At 38.5% G+C, this 20,552-nt stretch overlaps 1 protein-coding gene across 1 annotated transcript in view; it reads left to right on the top strand.

Annotated features, from left to right (window-relative positions):
* The first annotated feature begins 11,491 nt into the window (after nucleotides 1-11,491).
* The window catches only part of Tsf2 (transferrin 2), a 190,160-nt gene continuing 181,099 nt past the window's right edge, over nucleotides 11,492-20,552 (top strand). Inside the window, exon 1 of the mRNA XM_090384537.1 lies at nucleotides 11,492-11,568. Within this exon, the coding sequence (XP_090240663.1) occupies nucleotides 11,508-11,568 (61 nt within the window). The 5' untranslated portion in view covers nucleotides 11,492-11,507. The remainder of the gene's footprint in view (nucleotides 11,569-20,552) is intronic.

Here is a 20,552-nt window from a genome sequence, read left to right on the forward strand (position 1 = left end):
TACGAGAAATCCTTGGCAAGGGATGCAAAGAAAAACAGCAAAGAGTTCTTTACTTATGTAAACTCTAGAAGGAAGGGGATAAATCAGATTGGTCCACTTGATATCGATGGGTCAACTGTTGATGATCCTGCTCAGGTAGCTAACAAATTAAATGAATATTTTGCATCGAAATTCACACATGAGGAGTTATTCAGCGAGGGGAAAGCCAGAGGTGTATTCAACTATAGCAGTAAGTAGAGAATCTTGTAATAACTGAGAGTAAAGTGGAAGAGAAATTTTTGAAGATAAACACAAGAAAGGCACCCGGGGTAGATCGGATCTATCCAGTTATATTAAACGAGGCAGCAAAGGAAGTAAGAAAACCCTTAGCCATAATTATGAGAGCTTCCTTGGACTCAGGGGAGGTACCCACAGACTGGAGATGTGCAAATGTCACCCCAATTCACAAAGGAGGATCAAAAGCTGACACAAGTAATTATAGACCTGTGAGTTTAACTTCTGTTCCAGGAAAATTAATGGAGGCATTAGTTAAAGAAGCACTGCAGGATCATTTAGACAAGACTTCAGCTATAGTTCGGACACAGCATGGTTTTGTTAAGGGGAAGTCTTGCCTGACCAATTTCATCAGATACTATGATGCAGTCACAAAGGAACTGGATGCAGGGAATAACTTTGATATTATATACTTGGATCTTAGAAAGGCTTTTGATACTGTTGCACATGGAAGACTGCTGCACAAATTGGAGCAGTGTGGCATTGGAGGCAAATTGCTGCTGTGGATAAAGGGGTGGCTGAGGGGGGAAAAGACAGAGAGTGGTAATCAATGGACACTGCTCGTCGTGGACTAATGTTATTAGTGGAATCCCTCGGGGCTCAGAGTTGGGACCATTATTGTTTTCTGTATTCATAAATGATATTGATGAGGGTATATCAAGCTTAATGTCGAAGTTTGCGGACGATACAAAGGTAGGCAGGGTTGTCAAGGACACTACTGACACTATGCTTCTGCAACAGGATCTGGAAAGGTTGAGCAGATGGGCTGAGAGGTAGCAAATGAAGTTTAACATTAACAAATATAAAGTAATACACATGGGAAACAGCAATCCCAGAGCAACGTATCAACGGTACAGAATGAAAGGGACCTGGGGGTGGTTGTGCAGGCAAATATGAAGTTCTCTGAGCAGTGCAGACGGGTGGCAAGAGTAGCTCATGGTGTATTGTCAATGATATATAGGAATTTTTCTAGCAGGGATAAGGAGGTGATTATTCCCTTGTATAAGGCAATGGTCAGGCCACACCTAGAGTACTGTATACAGGTCGGGAGGCCTCATTTCAAGAAGGCTGTAGAGCTGTTGGAACGAGTACAGAGAAGGGCAACAAGATTAGTGAATGGAACAAAGGGGTCCTCTTATGAAGAAAGGCTTAAGTTTTGGAAATTACAGTGTCTGGAGACTAGGCACCAGCGAGGTGGTCTGATAGAGATGTATAAAGCCTTGAATGGTTTGAGCATGCTCAATGCTGATGGGATTCTTCCTCTCGCTCAGAATAGTCAACTGAGAGGGCATAAATTCAAATTGAGGAAAGACAGATGTAGGATAGACGTGCGGAAATTTGCCTTTAGCCAGCGGGTGGTTGGTTGGTGGAACAGACTTCCATCCCATGTCGTGGAAGTTGATAGCCTAAATAAGTTTAAGGCTCAGCTGGACAGATATTTTGAACGAACAGAGGGGTGAAGTGGTTTTTTTTTTTTTTTTTTTTTGGCTGATGCTGCATAAGCTTGCTTTCTTGCATCAAATGCCTCTACTAAAGCTAATGCTAATTCTAAATTGTTTCACACGTAATTGTTTGACACATAGGCAGAAGCTTGGAAAATAAGGGGCAGGATATTTCGGAGACTGCTGGGAGTTATTGGGGTACAGTGTGTTAGGGTAGCTAAGAAAAAGAACAGGTGCATGTATACTTGCGTGTAAACCAATGCTAGGAGTTTCATAAATAAATTTGTTGAATTTGAGGTATTGCTCAAAGCATCAAAGGCGGATATTGTTGGGATATCAGAGACGTGGTGTCACATAGATAGTAGTAATACAAAACTGGAATTTGGGGAGTACAAAGTCTACAGAAAGGATAGACAGGTTAGGAAGGGAGGAGGGGTTATGCTATTAGTTAAGAAAATCCAATGAAGTGAAGGCAGTCGATATCGCTGGACAGTGCAGTGTCGAGTCAGTTTGGTGTGACATAAGCATTGGGAGATCAATATTGAGAGTAGGAGTGTGCTGTAAGCCTAATGACTCTGATGAGTATAATAAGAAACTGTACAGGGAAATGGAGTGGGCCACTAATTCAGAGAGTCTTATAATGGGGGATTTTCATTTCCCAGATATTGATTGGAATATGTGGGTTGGTCACTCACACACTAGCAAGGCTTTTGTGGATTTATTGGATGATTGTTTTCTAAATCAGCATGTTCGAGCGGCAACTAGAGGGAGCAATATTCTTGATTTGATTATCAGTAGTATTTCTTCATGCATTAAGAATCTGCATATACAGGAACCACTAGGTGGCAGTGATCACAGTGTGCTGAAGTGGGATTTACTCAAGGAGATAACTACCATCAAGGGTAAAGTGATGGGTTATTGCTTTCGTAAAGGCGACTACGATGGTCTGAGACAGTATTTAAATTCTATACAGTGGGACCAACTGATGATGTTACCAACAGCAAACTCAAAATGAGAAGCATTCAAAGAACTTATCTTGGAAGCTATTAGGCTTTACATACCAACTAAAAAATATTGTTCAAGGTTCAGGCCTAAATGGATGTCACATGAATTAATGAGACATATGGCAGAGAAGAAAAATGCATGGGATACATACAAATTAACACGTGACACAGAAGCCTATGATAGATACAAGTTGATCTGTAACCAAGTTACAAAGGAGGTTAGGCAGGCGAAGGCAGATTACGAGAAATCTTTGGCAAGGGATGCAAAGAAAAACAGCAAGCAGTTCTTTACTTATGTAAACTCTAGAAGGAAGGGGATGAATCAGATTGGTCCACTTGATATCGACGGTTCAATTGTTCATGATCCTGCTCAGGTAGCTAACAAACTAAATCAATATTTTGCATCTACATTCACACATGAGGAGTTATTCAGGAAGGGGAATGCCATAGATGAAGTAAACACTGGCAGTGAGCTAGATGATCTTGGATTAATTGAGATAAAGTGGAGGAGAAATTGTTGAAGATAAATACAAGAAAGGCACTTAGAGTGGATGGGATCTATCCAGTTATACAAAGAGGCAGCAGAGAAAATAAGCAATCCGTTAGCCATAATTAGGAGAGCTTCCTTGGATTCAGGGGAGGTACCCACAGACTGGAGAAGTGCAAATGTGACCCCAATTCACAAATGAGGATCAAAGGGCAACACAAGTAATTATTGACCTGTGGGTTTAACTTCTGTTCCAGGAAAATTAATGGAGGCATTTGTTCAAGAAGCACTGCACGATCATCTTGTCAAGAATTCAGTTATAGCTCAGACAAACCATGGTTTTGTTAAGGGAAGGTCTAGCCTGAACAATTTGATTTGATACTATGATGTAGTCACAAAAGAATTGGATGCAGGGAATAACTTTGGTATTATATATTTGGATCTTAGAAAGCCTTTTGATATTGTTGCATATGGAAGACTGCTGCACAAATTGGAGCAGTGTAGCATTGGAGGCAAATTGCTGCTATGGATAAAGGGGTGGTTGAGGGGGAGAAGGCAGAGAGTGGTAATCAATGCACACTGCTCATCGTGGACTAATGTGATGAGTGGAGTCCCTCAGGGTTCAGTATTGGGTCCATTATTGTTTTCTGTGTTTATAAATGATATTGATGATGGCATATCAAGCTTAATGTCCAAGTTTGCAGGCGATAGGAAGGTTGGCAGGGTTGTCAAGGACACTACTGACATTATGCTATTGCAACAGGATCTGGAACGGTTAAGCAGATGGGCTGAGAGGTGGCAAATGAAGTTTCATATTGACAAATGTAAAGTACTACATATGGGAAACAGCAACCCCAAAGCAACGTATCAAATCTGTGGTACTACACTGACAGTGGTAGAGTATGAGGGGGACCTGATGGTGGTTGTGCAGGCAGATATGAAGTTTTCTGAGCAATGCAGACGGGCTGCAAGAGTAGCTCATGGTGTATTGTCGATGATATATAGGAATTTTTCTAGCAGGGATAAGGAGGTGATTATTCCCTTGTATAAGGCAATGGTCAGGCCACACCTAGAGTACTGTGTACAGGACTAGAGGCCTCATTTCAAGAGGGATGTATAGATGCTGGAACGAGTACAGGGAAGGGCAACAAGATTAGTGAAAGGAACAAAGGGGTGCTCTTACAAAGGGCAACAAGCTTAGTGAAAGGAACAAAGGGGTGCTCTTACAAAGAAAGGCTTAAATTTTGCAAATTACAGTGGCTGGAGTGTAGGCACCGGCGAGGTGATCTGATAGAGGTGTATAAAGCCTTGAATGGTTTGAGCATGCTCAATACTGATGGGATTCTTCCCCTTGCTCAGAACAATCACCTGATAGGGCATAAATTTAAATTGAGGAAAGACAGATGTAGGATAGACGTGAGGAAATTTACCTGTGGCCAGCGGGTGGTTGGTTGGTGAAATAGACTTCTATCCCTTGTCGTGGAATTTGATAGCCTAAATAAGTTTAAGGCTCAGCTGGACAGGTATTTCAAACGAACAGAGGGGTGAAGTGGAGGTGGTTATTTTTTATTTATTTATTTTTTATTTTTTTTATTTTTTTTTTTTTTTTGGCTGATGCTGCATAAGCCTGCTTTCTTGCATCAAATGCCTCTACTACTAATGCTAAAGCTAATGGTCAGGCCACACCTTGAGTACTGTATACAGGTCTGGAGGCCTCATTTCAAGAAGGATGTAGTGCTGCTGGAACGAGTACAGAGAAGGGCAACAAGGTCAGTGAACGGAACGAAGGGTTGTTTTTACGAAGAAAGGCTTAAGTTTTGCAAATTACAGTGTCTGGGGACTAGGCACCGGCGAGGGGATCTGATAGAGGTGTACAAAGCTTGAATGGTTTGAGCATGCTCAATGCTGATGGGACACTACCTCTTGCTCAGAATAATCACCTGAGAGGGTATAAATTCAAATTGAGGAAAGACAGATGTATGATAGATGTGCGGAAATTGCCTTTAGCCAACGGGTAGTTGGTTGGTGGAACAGACTTCCATCCCTTGTTGTGGAAGTTGATAGCCTAAATAAATTTAAGGCTCAGCTGGACAGGTATTTCGAACGAACGGAGAAGTGAAGTTGAATGGGTTTTTTTTTTTTTTTGGCTGATGCTGCTGCATAAGCTTGCTTTCTTGCATCATATGCCTCTACTAATTCTAATGGTAATGACACATTAAGTGGACTGAGTAAACTAAATGCTCATTGCGTTCATAGTTTTTCTCAGAGAACAGGCATAGCAGGACATATTTTAAATTGGTTAAGGATGGCTCCAGGATAGATGTGCCAAACCATGCTTTTACTAGAGAGTAACTGGTTCTTGAAACAAACTACCATCTGGTGATACGAAAGTGTGTTGAAAATTGTGGAAGGTCGTTTGTATAAATTTAAGGAAGATTTAGAGAAAATTAGGGAGGGCAGACAGATGATATGGGAAGTTTTTTTTTTTTTTTTCTCGGTGGGGCAGTTTGAGCTTTTTCTTTCATCATATGCTTCAAAAAAATACTAACATTATTATAATCAATGCCCAGAAAATAGAGATTTTTTAAATAACCAGTAAGGACACCGTTTTCTCGAATTGTGGAATACAATTTCGTGAGAGACACTACACTGGGAATCTGAGGGAGACTACAGGTAGATTTGACCATTCTTCCATCGGAATGAATGTCGCCTGAGGAATGCTGGTCGGAGAAGAACTGGAAACCGAATATCCTTTCCAATACAAATCAGACATTCTCAATAGAATTCAGATCTGGAAAATTAGGTGTGAAGAGTAGATGTTAAAAATCTTGGGTATGTACCTAGAAACATACAGATTCAATATTTGCGTGGCGCATAATTGCATGGTCGGCTTCAGAAATTCCTTTATATGCTGTTGTAGGGTTTTGAGTACATCAGTGAAAAAGGCAATATTGCGCCGTATAAAGAATGGCTGTAAATTTTTTTGGCTTTATTGTTGACCTTCTCTTTTCTGGACAAAAAAAAAAAAAAAAAAAAAACGCGAGCAAACAAGAGAATAAATCATGCTACCCTTAGCTCGTGAGTAGGACAAGAGTGGTATCATCTATTCTGCTACACAAAGACGCATAGCTGGGTGAAGTTCGTCTAATTCTACAGAAAGATATTTATTGGAGGTAACGAAACCTTCCTACATTATAAGTATAACCAGTCTGAATACGAACCGAACATACGCCCATTTCTTCATAACTAATTCATCCGCTTGAGTATTGCACGAGACAGTCTCATTGCCCAGCATCATGAGGTTCATGAGTCACGAGCAACCTTCCCACTACCAATGGCGAAAAAAATGTAAACAGAGAAAAGCTAGACCATATGATATTTTCCAATGTTCCTTAGTCCAATGATGCGTTAGACCCATAATTACAGTCGAATTATCGAACTTTTGTGTCCATTGATTCTACACACACAAAAAATCGTGTGCCTATGATAACCTAGTCGCGTGACTATAAAAAAAAGCATCTTTTCCAGGAAGGAAGTATTTTTTACAAGCACTACTAGGAAATCACAGCTTCTTCAAATTATGCTGCATAGTATGGTGGATAACTAAACAAAGCGATTACCCATATGTATTGTGCTTGTAAATTGGGTGTGTTCTCTTGTCGATTTGCCTACTGTGCGGCACGTGTAGCACAGTGGTATCGTCACCGTCCTCCTCACACAGGGTGGAAAAATAGTAGTAGTAGTAGTGGCATGTGATGCAAGAGAGCAAGTGTATGAGCTTATGCAGCATCAGCCAAAACAAAATTCACACAACTATTCCCTCTAAATGTTTGTCCAGTTCCTCCTTAAATTTATTTAACCTATCAACTTCCACAACGACAGATGGAAGTTTGTTCAAGCAATTAACCACCCGCTGGCTAAAGGAAAATTTCCGCACATCTCTTCTACATCTGTCTTTCCTCAATTTGAATTTATGCCCCCTTAGGTTCGGAATTTGAACAAGTGGAAGAATCCCATCAGAATTCAGCGTGCTCAACCCATTCAAGTCGTGTGCCTGTGCACCTCACTCAAATCAAGGCCTTATACACCTCACTCAGATCACCTGACAGATGCCTAGTCTCCAGCCGCTGCAATTTGCAGACCTTAACCCTCTCTTCCTAAGTGGATCCCTTTATTCCCCTCACCAATCTTGTTGCCCTTGTCTGTACACGCTCAAGCAAATCTACATCCTTCCTAAAATGAGGCCTCGAGACCCGTACGCAGTACTCAAGGTGTGGCCTGACCATTGCCTTATACAGAGGGACAATCACCTCCTTTATCCCTGCTAGCAAAATTCTTGTATATCATTGACAAAACCTCATGACCTGCCGGGGCAGCCTGTCTGCATTGCTCGGAAAACTTCATATCTGATTGCACAATTACTCCCAGGTCTTTTTCAATTCCTGCTATTTTAAGTGTAGTACCATAGAGTTGGTACGATTCTCTGGGGTTACTTCTACCCATATTCAGTACTTTGAATTTGTCAAGGTTAAACTTCAGTTGCCACTTCTCAGCCCATCTTCCCAAATTTTCCAGATCCTGTTGCAGTAGCACACTGTCATTATTGTCACTAACAACCCCGCCAACCTTTGAATCTTCTGCAAACTTTGACACTAAGCCTGATATACCTTTATCAATATCAATTTTAAATATACAAAGCAACAGTGGACCCAATACCGAAACCTGTGGGACTCCACTTATAACATTTCTCCACGAAGAGCAGCACTCATTGATTTATCCCCAGCGGCTCACATGTGGTGAGTATGGGCTTGGCACATCCATGGTCCTGAGCTGGATATCATCGTTCATCCCTTTCTTGGTGATTCCTTCCTACTTCTCTCTCTCTCTCTCTCTCTCTCTCTCTCTCTCTCTCTCTCTCTCTCTCTCTCTCTCTCTCTCTCTCTCTCTCTCTCTCTCAGGGTAATAGGGAATTTTTTTTAGCCAGTGCAGAATAAGCCTCAGGCTTCCTTGCACCATATGGCTAATAATAATAATAATTACTACCCTCTGTCTTCTCCCACTCAACCATCCTTTTATCCATTGTAGCAACTTATCCTTAATACCATTCTGCTACAATTTGTACAGTAGTCTTCCATGTGCAACAGTGTCAAAAGCTTTCCTGAAATTCAAGTATATGATATGAAAATATTTTTTTTCATCCAGTTCCTTTGTAACCACATCATAATACCCAATCAAATTTGTCAGACAATACGTTCCCTTAACAAACCAATTCTGTGTCTGAATTATTGCTGCAGTCTTGTCTAGATGATCCTGCAATGCATCTGTATCCAGTGACTCCATAAAAACCAGTGACTCACGATAAAATTATTATTATTATTATTATTATTATTATTATCCATATGATGCAAGGAAGCCTTAGGCTTATGCTGCACCAGGAAAAAAAAAGTTCCCGAGTAACCCTGAGAGAGAGAGAGAGAGAGAGAGTCAAAAGTAGAATGGAATCACAAAGAAAGAGAAGAATGATGATATCCAGCTCAGGACCCTGGGTGTGCCAAGCCCATACTTACCAGATGTGAGCCACGGGGTTACGTTTGGATAGGTTCCTTGTTAAAGTCGCAAAAAAAGAAAAAGTCAACAGATTGCAGTGATTCCGTTAGTGGCGGTGAAAGTCGCCCTACCCAATAATTAATAAATTCGATTGCTTTATGTATATTAAATTTAAATATTAAAAATATAAAAAGGTACGTATGTATTTTTTATTAATCATTTTTAGTATATGAATATTTTTGAGTTTTGGAACAAATCATCTAGGTTTCCATTATTTCTTATGGTGAAATTGGCTTTGATATACGAGTACTTTGGATTACGAGCACGTTTCCGGAACGAATTATGCTCGCAAAACAAGGTACCACTGTATAACCAACACCAAAATTAGCAACATATGTAGACAATCAGATTTAGTTTAGTTTAGGCTAGTATTTAATATTTTATGTAAATAAAACTAGCTGTAACCATTGAGAAAATTTCACAGCTGGTAGCAGAGCTTTTCTCTAGTTGTCCTAAGAAATGTAGTCCGTGTTTTGTTGCGAGCAGGTAAGCCAGTACACGTCGAATCCTTTCTCATTTCTTGTATCTGAGGGAACTTAAAATTTTATTTGGTTTCACTATCTTTCTGATTATTCAAAATGTGCACATTGAATAACAATTTCACATGTACAAAATGTAGAACAGTCTCTATATAGAGACTGTAGTACAGTCTCTATAATACTTCTTTGTAAACAACATTTTTTATATTCTTGTCCCTTCTGGTAACCTTATCTTAATATGTTGGAATGATCTGACCCAAAACATTGCTACAAACAATTGGCCGTGACTAAATACAGGGTTAATAAGTGTAATTCCGAGTCTATCAAACATTTGTTTTTAAACTTTTATTTATAGTCATCACAAAAGCCAGCGGAAGAGGAAACTGCCGTCTCTTAAATGGGAATGGCAAAATGGAATCGGATGGAGTCAAATCCAAAAGCGGTAAGAGTACCCGTTTTCCTTAGCTTCTCCCGTTATTATTTCTAGATCCAAAAATTCTGATGCATAACTTTGACTATAAGTCTCGTACCATTGATCAATCCTTCTGAAATTGCCATATTCTGCAGTAAAATAAAATGATCCCAGATTTTTCAAACTTAAAATGTAAGGCTTGACAATGACACACCTTTCACTAAGTATGCCAATACTGTGACATATTAAATCTTTCGGATCCTTAAATGCATATTTCAGACCGATTCTAGATTAATTCGTAGGAGCACGAAAATGTGTTTCTTCTTTGCCACAAGGTATGTTCAACACAACCAGTCAGTGTAGCAAGGCAGCATAGCGGGACGAAGGTGGGCAGTGCTAGTAGACAAAACTGGACTGTTCCATAAAATAAAACTATTTGGAATTTTTATATTTTCCCATTTTTCTGCACACCTAGGAAGAAATATCTTTAATTTGAGACCACTTTCAGTCCCATCAGTTAGGCCTATCGTTCACAATGTCCACTCAAGAAAACAGCTTCAGTATTAACGTATAGATAATACTTTAAAGTAACAATTTTCATTTTTACTTTGCATTACACATCTTAACATATTAGGCCTAAGTTACCATTAAAAAAGGTTCGAATCCCGTCGATGATGCGAGGAACTCTGTGTCTGAGTTGGTAGGTCTCCTGCATAGATAGCAAGGTTTTCTCCGCAGCAACGGGGTTTTTCGTCCAGCAAAACAGGAAAATCGAGCAGAGAACACACTCAAGTTTCAGACAGAATAACATATATGGGTAGAGGTAATCATTTACGGGTGACACTAATATCATAATTTACGGGTGACACTAATATCATTTTGCTGCACCAGCAAAAAAAAAAAAAAAAAATCAGGAAAGAGAAGAATAATGATATCCAGCTCAGAACCCTGGGTTTGCCAAGCCGATACTCACCAGATGTGAGCCGCCCCCCCCCCTCTCGGGGTTAGAAGAGCAATAATAATATCATGAAACCCAGGACTACTGCTTTTGGGGAGGAGAACGATAGGTGCAATGCATCAAGGTCTCAGACTAAAAATAATTCTAAATTCAATAACAAAGGGAAATATCAGTTTTCCTGATAAGGAAAACTGATCCTTGTTTGCAGAATTCTATCAGCATTGATGAAACCACTATCTTATGTCAGCTTCTGGCACACAAGGACTTGCAATTTACCGATCATTTGTACTGTCTCTTGTTGTCGCCTTCAAAAGCCTCAATAACACTCTTTCATAATCAAATTTTCACGTGTTACCCACTCTTTTCTAGAACGATTTATTTCTGTCAGTTAGTATCTGAATGACATCTGTCTTTCAGCTGCTAACTGATAGTAACCAATTCTCAGTTTCTCATATCCTTTCAGATTCTTCCTTGTATTTCCTAATTTCCAAAATAATTTCTCTTAACTTGTACGATGCCTGAAATTTTTCAAATATCCTGCGTGTGTGTGTAGATAACCAAAGAAAATCAACCCTGTCAGTTCAAATTTGAATGAAGGTATAACAATAAATATTTAATTTATTAGTAAATAATTGTATTTTAATCAATCAATTACATCAATATATTCAATGAAATAAAATCAGTGAAAACAGTGATATGATGCCAAAATTTGGAGGAAACCCTTTTAGAAAAATGCTGTTCTTATGATTTCAGTGTGGCGTGTTTGTTAACTAACATTGAAACTACAGTAGATGGCAGCATTCGCCCCATAAGTTGTTATCAAACTTTGTGGTGCGGTGGGAAGTATGAGTTTTGTATTTCATTTTGTTTTCGAGGCGATTTTTATAAGTCTTTTTTGTTTACCAGGTAATTGTATGCGTAGATAAGTTCAGATTAAGAATTGCAAGGTTACCATATATACAAATTTCTCGCATTTGCGAATTACATTCATGTTCTTTGAAGCCATGCTTATGTTGATAAAGTCCACGCCTGTGTAGACGTTGTTGACGAACACGTTTAGTTCAGCCAGAAATTAGAAAATATGGGACTAAGCAGGAAAATATACATTTCAGCGTGGTGTCTCTCGAAGACGGCCCACCTCCAACCCCGCCATTCTTTTTTTTTTTTTATCACGGCGCATATTGATTCTGGTTTGGGTTTCATTCGTATCAGCATCTGCAAACTGAATAACCGTTTTACAAATCTTTGAACAAGGGTTGAACCAGGGTTGTGTGAACACTTTTTCTGATAATATATGTGCGTGTGTGTAGATAAAAGTTGTTGAGAAAAGAAAAACAGGAAAATGGGGAAAGACAAAATGGAAGGAAGAGAGTAGGTAATATAGCTATAAATTTAAAAAGTGTAAAGCATAATAATAAAAGATAAGAAATAATACATTTTAAACACAAGATAGAAATATATAAATGTATTGTTCAGTGGGTAAATATGCCAGTGTGGTGCATTGGGTCCCTGACTGAAAGGGTGCCCATGCCCTCCTGCTTGAAACATAAAAATATTTGAGTAAAAATAAGTTTAAGTATGTTTATGATAAAATATGCTATGTCTGCGAACAATAATTTTTTTTTCACACGGAGCATGTTTATTGTTAGCTGGCTGCAGAGCCCAAGTGAAACTGCCGCGAATAGAGGTGAAATGGTATTGGCTGCAGAGCCCAAGTGAAACTGCCGCGAATAGAGGTGAAATGGTATTAGCATAGCTGCTGATTTCAGGGCAATTTTTAAAGATTTATGACTGCAGGGGTCAAAGTTAAATAAGGCCTCATTTATTGGGGGTCATTATTATTGAGTATAGTATTACTTAATATTTTCAGCTAGCTCCTCATTTGTAAGTGGTTTTGTACTTGATTTAAGCAATTGTGCAGTATTCCCCTCATCAACTTCATTGAATCCCGCTTCTTTTGCAAGACTTACAATTTCATTTTGTAACCCAGTCACATTGCATTCTTCATATTCACGAACAGCATCAGGGTATAAATATTTCCACGAGCTCTTTGTTAACCTACACAATTTCTTTCCAAGCTTCTGCAATCATTTTTATATTGTGCAGAATATTAAAACTTTTCCAAAAACCCTGTATTATTTTCATTTCTTGTATCGGTTTCAGAAATTAATCCTCATAACTGCGGAGACCCAGATACCGGGGACCCCTGTATATCAAAATATATATATATATGTATGTTGTTATGGGTGGTAGCACCTGGAAATACAGTATAACTCTACATTGATCTCTGTAGTGAATAAAACTCTGTAAAACAGGCCAGGTGTGAATAGTTTGTTTGTCCTCTTTATCACTACTGATGCCCATTCCAAACCAGGTTATCTATGGTGTATGTTAGGCCAATTTCTACTCTCTGATAATTAATAGATATATCGTAATCCGCACTCAGTGGAGAGAGTGCAATACCAGAGGGTGTCGTTATCAAGTCTGCCCATGCTTGGAAAAAAAAAAAAAAAAAAAAAAGACAACAGTGGAGCAAATTGACTCAAATAATTCAAATTATATACAAAATGATTATATAACTAAAACAAAACGTGAGACAGAGCAAATGATGCTCTGTCTCACACTACCATCATAGTTTCTTAAGAGTTATCTATGGTGTATGTACACCGATATCATATAGATATTAAACTCTTACTCTTAATGTATTATGCCTTGTGCATTTAGTTATTTTTAAATATTATCATATAAACCTTTTGGCATCTCTCATATTGTGTGATTATCTTCTCAACTGTGTTTGTCATGACCCACCGATGATAAGCCAATAGCTTTGAAACGGTGCTGTCTGGGTGGTGATACTCACTGAGAATAAGTAACAATAGTCTTCTCTATTAGTGAAGCATTACTTATTCGAGGGTGTGCAATACCATGGCAACTCACTGTGAAGGAAGAGCACAATATGAAATACAGAGCAAATGATGCATCCCACACTACCATCGTAGTTCTTAAGAGTTATCTATGGTGTATCTGCACCGATATTATATGTATGTATGTATATATATATATATTGTTATATAAATATGTTATTTGTGTAAGTAATTTATATGAAATTACTCGCCTATCTCTCAACTGGCAGCATAGATAGAGCTAGTAAGTTTATATTTATTTTATGTAAATGGTATGTAATATAGTTAAAAGTCATTGTCTGGCTGTTTAGCTAATGGAAGGTGAAGTGAGCAAGTTAATTAGGATAGCAATAGACATTCCTGCTCTTGTATTACATTAATAGCTCAGGGTGTGGAAGAATTTTAGTTGAAGTGAAATAAAAATATATCACTGAAGAATGAAAAACCTGAGCACCAGCTTTATATTCTTCAGTCATATACTTTTTACTTTCCTTCAACTAAAATTCTTCCACACTCTGAGCTATTAGTGTAATACAAGGGCAGGAGTGGCTATATATATACATACATACACAGTAAACTCTCGATTTAATGGATCCTGATATAACGGATTTCGGATTTAACGGACCAGACAAGTAATAATACAGTGATGTACATATTAATCTTCACCATATTATTTTTTTAAGGTTATACAAAACTTCAGTGTTATTATTAATTAAAAATTAATAATAATTACATATTTCCATTATTGTTTTGATAATTACCTACTTTTATTTTTGTAATCAAATTCAGGAAATTGTTTTTTATTCTTTCTGAAAACATGTTCAAATAGCTGTTTTCCCAGATAACAGATAAGAGCAGGCAGTGACTTGCGAGCTGAATGTGACTCGGGACACTAAGCCGACTGGACTAGCTGGGTGGGTAAAGTGCCTGCCTCGCAACCCAAAGGTCGTGGGTTCAAATCCCACCTCGGGCTTGGATCAGAGTAGTGCAAAAACCTTGGGAGGTGCATTATGGCCACAGAAGCCGATGTGTCAATAACTAACAAAGAAAAAAAAAAAACAAAACTGGTTCCACTTGATGTGAGTGGCATAACTCTTGATGATCCTGTACATATTACTGATAAACTGAAAAAAAAAAATTGCTTCTACAAATACACAAAGTTTTTAAGAATAGGATTACCAAAAGTATACTTAATTTAGCATTAGCATTAGTAGAGGCATTTGATGCAAGAAAGCAAGCTTATGCAGCATCAGCCAAAAAAAAAAAAAAAAAACCCACTTCCACTTCACCCTCTGTTCGTTCGAAATACCTGTCCAGCTGAGCCTTAAACTTATTTAGGCTATCAACTTTCACGACAAGGGATGGAAGTCTGTTCCACCAACCAACCACCCGCTGGCTAAAGGCAAATTTCCGCACGTCTATCCTACATCTGTCTTTCCTCAATTTGAATTTATGCCCTCTCAGGTGATATTCTGAGCAAGAGGAAGAATCCCATCAGCATTGAGCATGCTCAAACCATTCAAGGCTTTATACACCTCTATCAGATCACCTCGCTGGTGCCTAGTCAACAGACACTGTAATTTGCAAAACTTAAGCCTTTCTTCGTAAGAGCACCAATTTGTTCCATTCACTAATCTTGTTGTCCTTCTCTGTACTCGTTCCAGCAGCTCTACATCCTTCTTGAAATGAATCCCCCAGACCTGTATACAGTACTCTAGGTGTGGCCTGACCATTGCCTTATACAAGGGAATAATCACCTCCTTAACCCTGCTAGAAAAATTCCTATATATCATTGACAATACACCATGAGCTACTCTTGCAGCCCGTCTGCACTGCTCAGAGAACTTCATATTTGCCTGCACAACCACCCCCAGGTCCCTTTCATTCTGTACCACTGTCAATGTAGTACCACAGAGTTGATACGTTGCTCTGGGGTTGCTGTTTCCCATATGTAGTACTTTACATTTGTCAATGTTAAACTTCGTTTGCCACCTTTCAGCCGATCTGTTCAACATTTCCAGATCCTGTTGCAGCAGCATAGTGTCAGTAGTGTCCTTGACAACCCTGCCAACCTTCATATTGTCTGCAAACTTGGACATTATGCTTGATATACCATCATCAAATATCATTTATAAATACAGAAAACAATAATGGACCCAACACTGAACCCTTAGGGACTCCACTAATAACATTAGTCCACGATGAGCAGTGTCCATTGATTACCACTCTGTCTTCTTCCCCTCAACCACCCCTTTCCATAGCAGCAATTTGCCTCCAATGCCACACTGCTCCAATTTGTGTAGCAGTCTTCCATGTGCAACAGTATCAAAAGCCTTTCTAAGAACCAAGTATATAATATCAAAGTTATTCCCTGCATCCAGTTCTTTTGTGACTGCATCATAGTATCCAATCAAATTGGTCAGGCAAGACTTCCCCTTAACAAAACCATGCTGTGTCCGAGCTATAACTGAAGTCTTGTCTAGATGATCCTGCAGTGCTTCTTTAACCAGTGCCTCCATTAATTTTCCTGGAACAGAAGTTAAACTCACAGGTCTATAATTACTTGTGTTGCCCTTTGATCCTCCTTTGTGAATTGAGGTCACATTTGCACATCTCCAGTCTGTGGGTACCTCCCCTGAGTCCAAGGAAGCTCTCATAATTATGGCTAAGGGTTTGCTTAATTCCTTTGCTGCCTCCTTTAATATAACTGGATAGATCCCATCCACCCTAGGTGTTTGTGTTTATCTTTAACAATTTCTCCTCCACTTTACTCTCAATTATTACAAGATTCTCTAGCTTACTGCCAGAGTTGAATACACCTCTGGCATTCCCCTCGCTGAATAACTCCTCATGTGTGAATGTCGATGCAAAATATTCATTTAGTTTGTTAGCTACCTGAGCAGGATCATCAACAGTTGAACCATCGATATCAAGTAGACCAATCTGATTCATCTCCTTCCTTCTAGAGTTTACATAAGTAAAGAATTCTGCTGTTTTTCTTTGCATCCCTTGCCAAAGATTTCTCGTAATCTGCCTTCGCCTGCCTAATCTCCTTTGTAACTTGGTTACAGATCAACTTGTATCTATCATAGGCTTCTGTGTCACGTGTTAATTTATATGTATCCCATGCATTTTTCTTCTCTGCCATATGTCTCATTAGTTCATCTGACTTCCATTTAGGCCTAAACCTTGAACAATATTTCTTAGTTGGTATGTAAAGCCTAGTAGCTTCCCATTTTGAATTTGCTGTTGGTAACATCATCAGTTGGTCCCACTGTATAGAATTTAAATACTGTCTCAGTCCATCGTAGTCGCCTTTACGAAAGCAATAACGCTTCCCTTTACCCCTAACGGTAGTTACTTCTTTGAGTAAATCCCACTTCTTTACAATTAAAATCACTGCCACCTAGTGGTTTATTTATCTGCAGATTCTTAATGCATGAAGAATCACTACTGATAATCAAATCAAGAGTATTACTCCCTCTAGTTGCCTCCCGAACATGCTGATGTAGAAAACAATCATGCAATAAATCTACAAAAGCCTTGCTAGTGTCCCCCATTATAAGACTCTCTGATTTTCTGGCCCACTCTATTTCCCTGTACAGTTTCTTATTATACTCATCAGAGTCATTAGGCCTATAGCACACTCGTACTCTCAATTTTGATCTCCCAATGCTTATGTCACACCAAACTGACTCGACACTGCACTGTCCAGCGATGTCGACTGGCTTCACTTCCTTGGATTTTATGTGTTTCTTAACTAATAGCATAACCCCTCCTCCCTTCCTATCCTGTCTATCCTTTCTATAGACGTTGTACTCCCCAAATTCCAGTTCTGCATTCCTTATATCTGTGTGACACCACATCTCTGATATCCCAACAATATCTGCCTTTGACGTTTTGAGCAGTACCTCAGATTCATCAGATTTATTTACTAAACTCCTAGCATTGGTGTATGCACAAGTATACATGCACCTGTTTCTATTCTTAGCTACCCTAACACAAACCATGTGTTTACTTGTTCTGCAATGACTCCCATCAGTCTCTGAAATATCCTGCATCTTGTTTTTCAGGCTTCTGCTCATTCCAATAGAAGCAGTGCAAGAATCACTTTCACCTCTGCCAGTGGCTACTATTAATCTATTAGTCCTTGTATCCCCACCCCAAGCTAGCAGTTTTCCGACCCACCTAACACTGCCTCGATAGCATCAGCAAACATTCTTGCACCCTTTCTATTTAAGTGTATCCCATCCCTGTAGAAGCAGTCTCTCCTGTTAACAAGTACAGACCAGGCTGAAAAAAATTCTACCCCTTGAGCCTTGCAAAATCTTTCCAGGGCCGAATTGATCGACAAGACTCTCATCATATACTCCCTCCTATCGTGTCTGGGAAGAATTGCAGACACCTTCAAATTCAACCCTAATTCACGGCTTTTTTTCAACAGTGACCTGTACTTGTTAAGTAATTCTGCTGGTCTCCTACTCTTGATATCATTAGTGCCAACGTGTACAACTATATCACCTTTTGTGCCCTTAAAAGATGATATCCACTCTACGACGTCATCAACCTTTGCCCCTGGCAGACATTGCCAGGGGCAAAGGTTGAATTTGGGAGTTATATGATTTCATGATAACTGAAAGCAACTTGGAGAGAGAAATTGTTAAAGCTAAATGTAAATAAGGTACCTTAGGGTGGTGTAAAATAAAAATATTCATTTGTATTGAAGGAACTAACCAAAGTGTAAACCAAAGTGAGAGCATTCTTGGATTCGGAGGATGTCTGTAGACCAGAAATGTCAGTGTGTCTCTTATTCACAATGGGGATCTAAGGACAAAGTGAGTTCTGTAAACTTGACTACTGTGCCTGCAAAAATAATGGGAGTATTTAATCAGAGAAGTAATCCCAGAATAGCATATCATTTGAGTGTTACCAAATGGTGTGTTATTCTGAGATTATGTTATTCAAGAAAGTGAAGAATGAAAAAGACCTGGGGATAATTGTACAGTCTGATGTGAAGTTCTCTGTACAGTGAAGACAGGTTTCTAGAATAGCTCAAGTACTATTAGCAGGGAAAAAGGTGATTAACCTATTGTATAATGCAGTGGTTAGGTCACACCTTGAGTAATGTACAGTACAGTACAGTTTTGGAAACATTTTAGGAAGGGTACAAATATGTTGGAATGAGCCGGCCGGGCTAGCCGGGTGGGTAAAGTGCCTGCCTGGCAACCCAAAGGTCGCAGATTCGCGATTCCTGCCTCAGGCTTGGATCAAAGTACTGCAAAAACCTTGGGAGGTGCATTATGGCCATAGAAGCCTATGTGCCAACAACTACCAAAAAAAAAAAAAAAAAAAAAAAATGTTGGAATGGGTGGTTAAAGAACAACAAAATTAATCAGGGGCTTAAAATCTTACTATTATTAAGAAAGACTAGTTCTGTAAACAACAGTTTCTGGAAACTAGGTATCTGTGAGGATACCTGACTGATGTGTGTGTCTTAAGAGAATGAGTAAAGATGATAACAGTATTCATTTACTCAATCCATTTAAAGCCTTAACCACTTTGCTTTTCGAGATAAGCAGAAAATGGCTCTTGACATAATGTTTTTCATTGTTGGAAGTTGTGGAATTCAATGTTATTGGCATCCTATGCAAAAATAAGTGAATATCAGAGTTTTTGAGGCCATCATTGTGTATGGTTGTGTCCGGAGAGAAGAATTTTTCAGGGCTAAAAATGATTAAAACATATTCATGTGCATCAGTTGGCCAAGAAAGAATTAATGGATTGGCCATTATGTCAATTGAACAAGATATGCTAAAAGATGTAAAAACATCAGATGTTATAGACTAGGGGTGGCCAACTTAATGTATGATGCGATAGACTTTTTTTCTTCAAAATGTGCGCGATCTGCCATCTCAAGAATTTCATTGCACATGGTTAAAAAAAGTTAATCAACACATGTTGAAAAATGTTGTTTATAAATTTTTATTTATGTGAAGTTTGTGTCTTAATGTCATCTGCCAAGCTTTTAAAATTGAGGATATATGATAAAGGCCAACCGTAAAAGAATCTTTTGTATGCAAGTCCGTAAGAGTAGAGTGATTCTTAGTCTTTTTTTTTTTTTTTTTTTTTTTGTTTGTTTCAAATATGAAAAGGCCGATTCACATAGATAATTATGTGGAACCAAAACAGGAATTTAAAAATTTACTGCATTTTTTTACAGGATTTTTTTTCGGCAAACATATTTCCAAAAGTCTTTTTCTGATGATCTGGATTTGGGGAAGATATCGTTTCTCAATGTAATAATTTCTTTTTCAAGTAATATTTTCTCCATGTGAAAAATCTCAAAGATTTATTCTGCAATTTGTTTCGTATCTAAGTCAACATTAAATGGACAAGAAATATATTGAACAATGTCTTCAATTGTTTTAAAATCACTGAATCTGTTTCAAAATCATCCACAACTTTCTCAATTTCAGAATTATATTTCTCACTATTAAATTCAAAAACAGGATACTTTTGCAAATGATCTTGCATATTTTTTCAAAATGATCGAATTTTGTTTTCTTTGAGATCCTTAGCCATGTCCAAAAATTGATATTTATATGCAGAAATACTACTAATCATGTCACCCACAGTTTTATTTTTTCCTTGTAATTCCAAATTCAGATCACTTAATTTACTGGTAAAATCTGCCAAAAAAGCCAGATCACACAACCACACCATATCTTGCAGCTGCTGATAATCATCTCCACTTTTATCGACAGATTTTTAAATTTTATTCAGCAAATTTCGAAATCTGTAGAAACTTACTCCGACGCAGCCACCTCACATCTGTGTGTAATATCAGATCTGGTTCATTTTCATTGAGGTGCATTTTGAACAGTCTCCTTTTAAGAGATTGTCCTCTGATGGAATTCACGATTTTGGAAGCGATGTTCATAACACTTTTAGTATTTAATCTTCTGCAGGCTAATACTCGTTGCTGGA

The sequence above is a fragment of the Mastigoproctus giganteus genome, chromosome 11, assembly GCF_048544385.1.
Source record: "Mastigoproctus giganteus isolate SK-2022 chromosome 11, ASM4854438v1, whole genome shotgun sequence".
Lineage (NCBI taxonomy): Eukaryota > Metazoa > Arthropoda > Arachnida > Uropygi > Thelyphonidae > Mastigoproctus > Mastigoproctus giganteus.